The 12,582-nt window shown below is 33.4% G+C and overlaps 1 protein-coding gene across 1 annotated transcript in view; it reads left to right on the top strand.

Annotated features, from left to right (window-relative positions):
• The first annotated feature begins 86 nt into the window (after positions 1-86).
• LOC143068560 (DNA mismatch repair protein Mlh3-like) overlaps positions 87-12,582 on the top strand; it is a 30,110-nt gene continuing 17,614 nt past the window's right edge. Inside the window, exons 1-2 of the mRNA XM_076242717.1 lie at positions 87-175; positions 10,622-10,861. Of these exons, the coding sequence (XP_076098832.1) occupies positions 10,638-10,861 (224 nt within the window). The 5' untranslated portion in view covers positions 87-175; positions 10,622-10,637. The remainder of the gene's footprint in view (positions 176-10,621; positions 10,862-12,582) is intronic.

Here is a 12,582-nt window from a genome sequence, read left to right as displayed (position 1 = left end):
CCTTTTTGTAAATAAAAGAAGACCAAGATAACATATATAGATATATGGAAATTATTGATAAAAGTATAATCTCGTTAGCGAGAGACGCACTACTTCCGGTTTTTCTAGCAGACAGCAAAACATTTGAATCAGCATAAATGAACTCAAATATGCTGCCTAATGCTATTTATTGAATGTGTGTAAATAATTTCTAACTGTCTCCTTTCTCTAAAGTTATATTTAAACACGTTTATGAAAATCAATTCACTGGTCATTTAATGGCATGTCAACAACTAATATTACATTTACAATGAAATTATTTATATAAAAAAAAAAGAAATAGGGCCTAGTTCACAGTTGCAAACACGAATTTAAGTCCACTACAGAAATAGAATACAGAATAATCTTATTAAAAACGAGTGAAATACCTAATTACATAAACATTGATAATGCGAAAAAGATATTACATGTGAAAAAATACAAAGCACAGTTAATAATCTGAGATTTGATTTTTATTCATTAAAAACATATTAACAATAGGTCATTTCTGGAATCATGTCTTTCACCGGAAAAGATCGATTTCACACACCTTTATGACGTCATGTACCAGATAAAAGGCGCGCCTGTATCCCTGCTCTTTCCAGGAAAGAGATTCCAGGACTTTCATTTAATCTTCATTCTTTAGGGTAGTATAGAAATAATTAATGTTCTGTTAGTACATAACCGTGATGGCCATATGACTGAGGGAAGGTGACCATCCTCTTAGATTTTAATTTCCCAAATATTTTGTGCAGTATGTAATAAAACTTTTTCACTCACTTGCTCAACATGTATTTGAAATTTCTATTAATAAATTTTTGTCATGTGGTGATGAAAGTCGCATGACAGATTCATCTGAAAACCGTACCCCGGAACTGGCCTATTCTAAAAAATTATATGAAACCGGATGAAAAAGGGCATCATCATAAACTAATTACTTGGTTGTAATTCTTGGACAATTCTTCTCATTGAATTTTTTGATATGCAACAAAATATCATGTTCCATGGCGTTGTCAATGCTGTGTTCTGTAAATATCTGGCCCCATGTTGTTCTTGAAGTTCCAATATAAGCTGATCTAAAATATTGATTCCTATTAATGCTGGTACATGATGATGCCAGAGTAATCTTGGACTATGGTTATATATACACCTTATAGCTATTAGACCTTTTTATGACCAGCCACCACAGCCACTAAAACTTAAACAAATGTTAAATCTAAATTGATTTATCTTCACAATGGTGTATAACAGGCCTACCTTTATTGTCGGAATCTTCCCTAGCAACCCTAACCAAGAATTTTAATCGTAATTATTTTGTCTACCAAGGATGGATTGGAAACACAAAAGTCGCAGGAAATAATTAATTATAAAAATTGTTTTTGTCTGAATAGAACTCATCACCCAGTTAGTAAAATTGTATAAGATACTGTGAAAAAAAATCCAGCAAGTTTTATTAATGGAATGTCTAATAAGTTACAAGTTTCCTTTTTAGCTAACCTGGCACAAAGGGCCAAGTGAGCTTTTCTCTGATATCACTTGGCGTTCGTCGTCGTTGTCCATTGTCGTTGTTGTTAACTTTTTAATTTTGAACTTCTTCTAGATAACCATTAAATGGAATGAAACCAAACATGGCATGAATGTTCCTTATGAGGTGCTGACCAAGAGTTGTTACTTTGTAGCCGATCCATCATCCAAGATGGCTGCCAGCGGGGGACTTAGTTTAACATAGGACCCTATTGGAAATGCATACAAATGACTTCTTTTAGAGAACCACTAAATGGAATGAAACCAAACATAGTATGAATGTTTCATATGAGGTGTTGACCAAGTGTTGTTACTTTGTAGCCGATCCATCATCCAATAATATGGCTGCCAGCGGGGGACATAGTTTAACATAGGACCCTATGGGAAATGCATACAAAAGTCTTCTTCTAGAGAACCACTGAATTGCATTTGTTCCTTTCCTATTATGAGGTGGTGGCCAAGTGTTGTTACTTTGTAGCCAAATTTTATCTTTTTAGCTCACCTGGCCCGAAGGGCCAAGTGAGCTTTTCTCATCACTTGGCGTCCGGCGTCGTCCGGCGTCGTCCGGCGTCGTTAACTTTTACAAAAATCTTCTCCTCTGAAACTACTGGGCCAAATTTAACCAAACTTGGTCACAATCATCATTGGGGTATCTAGTTTAAAAAAATGTGTTCGGTTACCCGGCCAACCAACCAAGATGGCCGCCATGGCTAAAAATAGAGCAAATCTGACAGGGGTAATATTGTTCATCAGGTCAAGATCTATCTGCCCTGAAATTTTCAGATGAATCGCACATTTCGTTGTTGGGTTGCTGCCCCTGAAATGGTAATTTTAAGGAAATTTTGCTGTTTTTGGTTATTATCTTGAATATTATTATAGATAGAGATAAACTGTAAACAGAAATAATGTTCAGCAAAGTAAGATCTAGAAATAAGTCAACATGACCAAAATGGTCAGTTGACCACTTTTAGGAGTTATTGCCCTTTATAGTCAATTTTTAACCATTTTTCGTAAATCTTAGTAATCATTTAGAAAAATCTTCTCCTCTAAAACTACTGGGCCAAATTAAACCAAACTTGGCCACAATCATCATTGGGGTATCTAGTTTAAAAAATGTGTCCGGTGACCCGGCCATGGCTAAAAATAGAACATAGGGGTAAAATGCAGTTTTTGGCTTATAACTCAAAAATGAAAGCATTTAGAGCAAATCTGACAGTGGTAATATTGTTCATCAGGTCAAGATCTATCTGCCCTGAAATTTTCAGATGAATCGCACATTTCGTTGTTGGGTTGCTGCCCCTGAAATGGTAATTTTAAGGAAATTTTGCTGTTTTTGGTTATTATCTTGAATATTATTATAGATAGAGATAAACTGTAAACAGAAATAATGTTCAGCAAAGTAAGATCTAGAAATAAGTCAACATGACCAAAATGGTCAGTTGACCACTTTTAGGAGTTATTGCCCTTTATAGTCAATTTTTAACCATTTTTCGTAAATCTTAGTAATCTTTTAGAAAAATCTTCTCCTCTAAAACTACTGGGCCAAATTAAACCAAACTTGGCCACAATCATCATTGGGGTATCTAGTTTAAAAAATGTGTCCGGTGACCCGGCCATGGCTAAAAATAGAACATAGGGGTAAAATGCAGTTTTTGGCTTATAACTCAAAAATGAAAGCATTTAGAGCAAATCTGACATGGGATAATATTGTTCATCAGGTCAAGATCTATCTGCCCTGAAATTTTCAGATGAATCGCACATTTCGTTGTTGGGTTGCTGCCCCTGAAATGGTAATTTTAAGGAAATTTTGCTGTTTTTATACGACCGCAAAATTTGAAAAATTTTCGTCGTATATTGCTATCACGTTGGCGTCGTCATCTGCGTCGTCGGCGTCGGCGTCGTCGTCGTCGTCGTCGTCCGAATACTTTTAGTTTTCGCACTCTAACTTTAGTAAAAGTGAATAGAAATCTATGAAATTTTAACACAAGGTTTATGACCACAAAAGGAAGGTTGGGATTGATTTTGGGAGTTTTAGTCCCAACATTTTAGGAATTAGGGGCCAAAAAGGGCCCAAATAAGCATTTTCTTGGTTTTCGCACTATAACTTTAGTTTAAGTAAATAGAAATCTATGAAATTTTGACATAAGGTTTATGACCACAAAAGAAAGGTTGGGATTGATTTTGGGAGTTTTGGTTCCAACAGTATAGGAATTAGGGGCCAAAAAAGGGCCCAAATAAGCATTATTCTTGGTTTTCGCACAATAACTTTAGTTTAAGTAAATAGAAATCAATGAAATTTAAACACAATGTTTATGACCACAAAAGGAAGGTTGGTATTGATTTTGGGAGTTTAGGTCCCAACAGTTTAGGAATTAGGGGCCAAAAAGGGACCCAAATAAGCATTTTTCTTGGTTTTCGCACCATAACTTTAGTATAAGTAAATAGAAATCTATGAAATTTAAACACAAGGTTTATGACCATAAAAGGAAGGTTGGTATTGATTTTGGGAGTTTTGGTCCCAATAGTTTAGGAATAAAGGGCCCAAAGGGTCCAGATTTAAACTTTGTTTGATTTTATCAAAAATTGAATAATTGGGGTTCTTTGATATGCCGAATCTAACTGTGTATGTAGATCCTTAATTTTTGGTCCCGTTTTCAAATTGGTCTACATTAAGGTCCAAAGGGTCCAAAATTAAACTTAGTTTGATTTTAACAAAAATTGAATCCTTGGGGTTCTTTGATATGCTGAATCTAAAAATGTACTTAGATTTTTTATTATTGGCCCAGTTTTCAAGTTGGTCCAAATCGGGGTCCAAAATTAAACTTTGTTTGATTTCATCAAAAATTGAATAATTGGGGTTCTTTGATATGCCAAATCTAACTGTGTATGTAGATTCTTAATTTTTGGTCCCGTTTTAAAATTGGTTTACATTAACGTCCAAAGGGTCCAAAATTAAACTAAGTTTGATTTTAACAAAAATTGAATTCTTGGGCCTCTTTGATATGCTGAATCTAAACATGTACTTAGATTTTTGATTATGGGCCCAGTTTTCAAGTTGGTCCAAATCGGGATCCAAAATTATTATATTAAGTATTGTGCAATAGCAAGAAATTTTCAATTGCACAGTATTCAGCAATAGCAAGAAATCTTCAATTGCACAGTATTGTGCAATAGCAAGAAATCTTCAATTGCACAGTATTGTGCAATAGCAAATATTTTCAATTGCACAGTATTGCACAATAGCAAGAAATATCTAATTGCACAATATTGTGCAATAGCAAGAAATTCCAATTGGATTTCAATTGGAGTTATCTTTCTTTGTCCAGAATAGTAGTTGAATCAACTTAAATCATTGTTTTATACAATATACAATGTATATTCACTTTTACTACCAACTGATAGATTAAAACAATCTTTACCATTCAGTGATAACAAGCACTTTTTTTTACATTTTAATATTTTATGATGTATTTAAATGAGTAGTTATTGTTGCAAACTTCATTAGAAATTTGAATTGAGATCAGTTTTGAAATAAGGGAAAGGGGGATGTGAAAAAAAAGTTGGAGGGTCAATTTTTTTCATTTCAGATTTCATAAATAAAAAGAAAATTTCTTCAAACATTTTTTTGAGAGGATTAATATTCAACAGCATAGTGAATTGCTCAAAGGCAAACTTTTTTTTTTAAGTTCATTAGACCACATTCATTCTGTGTCAGAAACCTATGCTGTGTCAACTATTTAATCACAATCCAAATTTAGAGCTGAATCCAGCTTGAATGTTGTGTCCATACTTGCCCCAACCGTTCAGGGTTCAACCTCTGCGGTCGTATAAAGCTGCGCCCTGCGGAGCATCTGGTTGGTTATTATCTTGAATATTATTATAGATAGAGATAAACTGTATACAGAAATAATGTTCAGCAAAGTAAGATCTAGAAATAAGTCAACATGACCAAAATGGTCAGTTGACCACTTTAGGAGTTATTGCCCTTTATAGTCAATTTTTAACCATTTTTCGTAAATCTTAGTAATCTTTTAGAAAAATCTTCTCCTCTAAAACTACTGGGCCAAATTAAACCAAACTTGGCCACAATCATCATTGGGGTATCTAGTTTAAAAAATGTGTCCGGTGACCCAGCCATCCAACCAAGATGGCCGCCATGGCTAAAAATAGAACATAGGGGTAAAATGCAGTTTTTGGCTTATAACTCAAAAACCAAAGCATTTAGAGCAAATCTGACACATGGTAAAACTGTTTATAAGGTCAAAATCTATCTGCCCTGAAATTTTCAGATGAATTGGACAACCTGTTGTTGGGTTGCTGCCCCTAAATTGGTAATTTTAAGGAAATTTTACTGTTTTTGGTTATTATCTTGAATATTATTATAGATAGAGATAAACTTTAAACAGCAATAATGTACAGCAAAGTAAGATTTACAAATAAGTCAACATGACTGAAATGGTCAATTGACCCCCTAAGGAGTTATTGTCCTTTATAGTCAATTTTTAACAATTTTTATAAAATTTGTAAATTTTCACTAACATTTTCCACTGAAACATGTGAAACTACTGGGCCAAGTTCATTATAGATAGAGATAACTGTAAGCAGCAAGAATGTTCAGTAAAGTAAGACGTACAAACATATCACCATCACCAAAACACAATTTTGTCATGAATCCATCTGCTTCTTTTGTTTAATATTCACATAGACCAAGGTGAGCGACACAGGCTCTTTAGAGCCTCTAGTTTTATATGATTTTAAAAACCCAAGTAGAGTCAGGTGAGCGATACAGGCTCTTCAGAGCCTCTAGTTTACTTAAGACACATTTTCCCATTTCGTCAATGTCATTCAGACTCTCTTTTGACTCTACGCATTTACTGTTGATGATATTGATATCGTTCGATGATATTGTTCTAAATATGCCTATTGATATTCTATGCATTATTACTATTTGTATACCAGTTGTATGGGCCATTGCCAATTATTGTAATTGTGTTTGTGCCAATAAAATATTTGTATATTTGTATTTTTATATGAAATGAAATAAGATCAGATAACTCCAAGAATCATTTGTCAGTTTGTTTTAGATTTATGAGTTTGACTGTCCCTTTGGTATCTTTCGTCCCTCTTTTAGACTTTCCCATAAAATTGACCTATTGGAAACCGAGATATATAAAAAAGAGTGGCATGATACCTTTTACTGCGAGACCTTTATTTCCAATCCATCGTGGGTAGAAGAAATAATAACAATTGACATACTTGGTTAGGATTGCTACGGATGATTCCTACAACAAAAGTACTTACTTACTTAACTTAGGCCCTTGGCTCCTCCGGGGAGCATAGGCCATTGGTGAACTCCCTCCCAGTCCCATGCAAAAAAAGTAGGCGTGTTATACACCATTGTGAAGATAAATCAATTTAAATTTTCAAATTAACAAGTTTTACTGGGGTTGACAACCGAGAAATTGGCATATAATGGAATTTCGCCACCGGCTGACATTTTTTTAAAATGCAGGTTAAGTACCCTGTGTTATATTAAGGTATATAGAAAAAAAAATCTGAGACAAGTGCCTGTGCCAGCCATTACTGGCAAAACAAAGGTTCCTGTTAAATTTTGACATCATAATACAAAATATCTGACGCCACAATGGAAAAGTGATTGTTGTATGACATCAATAGATCAAGCTGGGCATGTTCTCGGGTCAACTTGGACTGATTTCCAAATAGCGATAAGTTGTATATCTAGAGCAGTGTTTTCCATAAGAACCGGCCGCCGGCCAAATTGACCGTTTCAAACAGTTATTTGGCCGGTTCAATCGTCATCAGTCAAAAAAAAATAGGTGCAGATTTTACTTATACGACTATTCTATACGTCGTAACTTTATTATTATCTAGAGGTTTTATTTACGTTTGAGAGTTCCGGTTTGTATTTCTATCGGACACATGGCCGTTATCCATCGAAAGAGACTTATTAGAAAAATCCCGAGAGATATCGAGTATATATGCAAGTCATGCAATGCAATGTCAAGGTCGTTAAAAACTTTCATTTGTTGTTGAACTGTTGACGATGAAACGTTCCATCACAGATTTTTTCCCTACTAAGCGACACAAAGGTGTGGATTTTTATGATAAAACAATAACGTTTGCATGCATTATTTTTCAATTTGTTCTGTTGTGTTTTATTAACAGTCGCGAATGAATCGATGACATAATTGTCAATTTGGTTCAAATGCACTACGCTGGATCGAAGATTCGACAGCTAGTCAATATTCCCCGATCGGGAGACAGCCTCCAGATCTAGAGATGTCCCTAAATTGGGAGACATGGAATACATTATTTGTCTCCTGATTTGATATGATCCAACATGCCTGAATACTTCAAGCAAATACGGAAAATTTCCTACGATAAAGGAATATTTACAAATCAAATTTGCTGTCAGACAGAAAGTGTGCATCCTATCTATAATTAAAATTTCTAATAAATAAAATTGCTGTATCCAATACAGAATTTGAACAGTATGCTCAATTTTGTCAACGTTTAAATTATAGCAGTATTCAAACTCTTAAAATTGTGCAGACAAAATTTTTTAAGAAAAAAGTTCTGCTGGTAGTATGTCAATTTGACAAGCATGAAATATTGTCTTAAAATTCACCAGATGCCAGGATTTTGAATCTAGATTTCAAAAAAATTTCGGGGGGGCAAACCCCCTGACCCCCCCCTTCTTTCCGGTGACCGCCTACTTATTCATTTTGGCCTGTTAGGCCAAAATGAATGGAAAACCCTGTAGAGACATATAATAAATGTATACATATTATAAATTTAGTTTAAACTATATTTTGATTTATTCAGATAAATTTCTTCACAAAACGATGTGCTACAAATGAAATAAATATTAAAGATTCAGAAACAAGCAAATTTGCTTTTACAAATCTGTCTCCTTATATTCAAATAATGCACTTATTGAATGATACATAAATATCACAGGCGGATTCAGTCATTTTGAAAAAGGTGGGTTCCCAATGCATGGGAAAGGGGGTCTCCAACCATATGTCCCCATTCAAATGCATTGATCGGCAAAAAAAACATGCCCCTGGGCCTGGGTGTGCCACTATAAATCCTGGAATGCTCTGTTATAAATATAATAATTATGATAAAGGTGGTAAATACAGTAGAGAAGAAGAAAAAAGACATGCAAAAATAAATATGAATTTTTGTAATGTATACTGAGTGTGAAATTGAATGGTGCAGCATTAACATCAAGGGTTAAAACGTTTGCTTTTGATGATATATTTCTGCCCCAAACTAAATAAATGACTATTTTGCTCATCTGTCAGTACCGTTGATCCAAAAAGCAAAATTTTTGTGTCATCTTGGACAGGAAGAACTGAAACAGAAGCTTATAGTTCATGTCTTAAATCAGTGTATATGGGACAATTTAGATAACAGGAAGTGAGAATTTGTTACAACAACACAACAACTTGTTAATTTATTATATATATGTCTCTGGTATACTACATTTAAAACTTTGAAATGTTGTTATGTATATTACCATATAATTTGTAATGGTGAACACTTATGTTCTATAAGTTCTCTTAATAAGGAATCTGAATCTTAGTGAAGCATTAGACTTTGACTGATTTTAGAAATAAATTCAACTACATTGATTACTTACTTGTAATATTTAGTTTCTTTGAGGTTTTTCTTCACCAGACTTGATCTAAATTTTAGTTATTTCTATTACTATTTTTTCCTTCTTATTTCTGCTCCATAGTAATAAGTCATTTTAATACATCTCTTCGTCAGACCAATATTAATTTTGTCTAGTTGGTTTTTGAAGGTATTTATTGAAGGGGCTTTAGTTATTTATCTGGTAGCTTGTTCAAGGTTTTAGTGATTCTAATAGAGAACGAGTGTTCAGGAATACTGGATTGAAATCTTTGTTGGGTGACTTTGTTGCTATTTGTCCTGCCACTACGTAGACAATAATAGGGCATTGACTTGACATATCAACGATATAAGGATGAGGCTTTAGAAACAGGGAAATGCGAGGCTGTGCCGAGCTATTTCCCTTTTCGGGCCGAATCCTTATATCCTTGATATTTCAAGTCAATGCACTATTATTGCCTTTATACTGCAATCTAGAAGAAAACATTTTTAATTGTTGTTTAATGCGTTAAGGTTATTTATTTGATTTAAATATTGGGGGAAATCCCCTTTAGAAAGGCCTCATATCATGCTTGTGGAGAAATATGCAACACAATGAAATGTACATTTACCTGTTGAAACCCACACTCAATGGTGAACGAAATTGTTTGAGTATGGACTAAAATATCAACCATAAGCATAAAACATAATGATTTATAGGTTGCAAACAAAAAAATATTATTAAATGAAATATGTTTTTCCAATAATTGCAAAAGAAACAAGGTTGAGTCGTTCCATGCATCGTTGTATGCATTGGAAACAAGAACAGGTTGAAGAGGTTGTATGAATAATCAGATATTATTTTGGCAACTTCTATTTAAATATTCATGAGGAAAAGTGATATCGGATCAGTGACTGTATATGACATAGAAATATACAGTTAACGCATTTTGACTGCTCAAATAGAATGAGTGCAGTATAAATGGTTTTATGTTGTAAATTCTCTTTACAAAGAACCTCCAAAATAACAAATTCACTAACATTGCTGCTGCTGGTAAAATAACCATTGGAATTACCGGTAATATATTTTACTAAACATCCTTAAGGCTAAAAATATTAACATTTTTATGCCCCACCTACGATAGTAGAGGGGCATTATGTTTTCTGGTCTGTGGCTCCGTTCGTTCGTTCGTTCGTTCGTCCGGCTTCAGGTTAAAGTTTTTGGTCGAGGTAGTTTTTGATGAAGTTGAAGTCCAATCAACTTGAAACTTAGTATATATGTTCCTTATTATATGATCTTTCTAATTTTAATGTCAAATTAGAGTTCTGACCCCAATTTCACGGTCCACAGAACATAGAAAATGATAGTGCGAGTGGGGCATCCGTGTACTGGGGACACATTCTTGTTTTTTATTATTTGCTTCTTCTATATTTTCAGTTGTTCCAGTAGATGTATGGGGGATAGAATAGCAAGTTTACCAGCTGATGTTAGGTCATTACTGAGGACAGGAGTGGCAATTACAAATGTTGCCCAGTGCGTTGAGGAGTTAGTGGTCAATGCTTTAGATGCAGGTGCCACTTGTGTGGCCATTAGAGTAGACCTACCATGCTTTAAAATTCAAGTGGTAGATAATGGTAAAGGAATACAACAAGATGATCTGCAGGTTGTTGGTGAAAGGTAGTGATCATATTAAATAATTCATTAAACTATAAAGTATTATTGATATCTCAGAAAAATAAATCATCAATACTAGCTCTTATATACATAAATATGGAAGAATTCTGCATTATAATTTTTTTTATACATGTATATGAATAAAAATAGATGTTGTGCAATCAATGAGACATCCACCTCATAATATATATGTAAGAAGAAAAGAATAGATAAAATTGAAATAAGATTTTTACCCCTTACCAAAAAGTGCTAACATGTTGCACATAAGTTGCACATAAGATGCTCACGTTAGAAACTAACATGATTGCACACGAGTTTTTTAACATGCAAATTAGGTGAGCATTTTGTGAGCAAAAAAATTGCACATATGAAACTAACCTAATTTGCATGTTAAAAACCTCACGTGCAACTGCTCATATGAGCTTTTGTTTCACATGTGCATTTTATTAGATTGCTCATATGAGCAGTTGCTAACATGTTGCACACGTGAATATTATAGTTGACCAAAACAAAATGGCTGCTTTAAAAAATGAATATTTTTCAAATTTAAATGAAAATCTTAAATAATTCAGTTGAAAATAAAATAACTGATACATCATGTTAAAAGAGTTATTCTTTAATTATTGATTTTCATATCATTTTTTTTTTTTTTATTTAAACAATAATCATGATCATGACTAAAAACATAACATTACATTATAAAACTAATAGAGGGACTTGCAAGTTTAGTACACAATGAATGTCTTTGATTAATAAGTACTGTATTTCAAAAAGTTTAAAAGGAAAAATCTTTATACATGTAGTACTTATTTTGAAACAACCTGTATATATATTCCCATAAAGGACTTAAAATTGTAATATATTTCAAAATCTGACACAAAAATGAAAATAATGAAATAGAAATGATAACTTACAAATAATTAACCACAGCCACACTGGTTTTATCAGATTTCAACAATGCCTTTCTTCAAATAGCACAATATAGGACTTAACATTTTCCATATCCATCTACCTTCATTTATTGCATGCTTTTCATGAATTTGAATTTACAGGAAGTACATGACTGGGCATGTCATTTTGAAAAAGCTCATATGAGCAATGATGTAGGTTAGTTTTGAATGGTTAGAAGAATGGAAAAACTTTTCAAAGTACAAAACTAACATAAAACTAACATGGATGATAAAAGCTCACCTGAGGTTTGAATTGCACATGTGAGCATTATGTTAGATTTTTGTGGGCACATATGAACTACCAAACTGCACATATGAGCAACCTGATTTGCATACAATTCTTACTTGCATCTCATGTGCTTCACATGTGAAACTTATGTGCTTTTGTTAGCAATTTCTGTACAGGGGTACCCTCTTTAGTGAAAGATATTTTTGATACTAGTTTGCTGTCTCGTAGATGTATACTACACATTCTTTAAAATTAATATTTAAAATTTTCATTTATCAGTGAACACAGTGAATGATAAGTCTATTTTCATGATAAAATGTGTTCACCACTACAATTTAGTGCAAATTTTTGAAATTCATAAATTTGATGTGTGTGGAAATGAGACTTAATAAATAATCATGGGAGTCTGAAAAAATATTCTTCATTGGCAAATTATTGATAACAGTGGAAAGGTCCCAACTTAAGACAGCAAATATTCATAGAATTCATCAGATGACTGATTTTAAAATTCTGTTATAAAGTTGATTGATATCCTGGATTTTCTT

The sequence above is a fragment of the Mytilus galloprovincialis genome, chromosome 3, assembly GCF_965363235.1.
Source record: "Mytilus galloprovincialis chromosome 3, xbMytGall1.hap1.1, whole genome shotgun sequence".
In the NCBI taxonomy this organism is placed as follows: Eukaryota; Metazoa; Mollusca; class Bivalvia; order Mytilida; family Mytilidae; genus Mytilus; species Mytilus galloprovincialis.
This window is presented reverse-complemented; position numbering and strand designations above follow the sequence as displayed.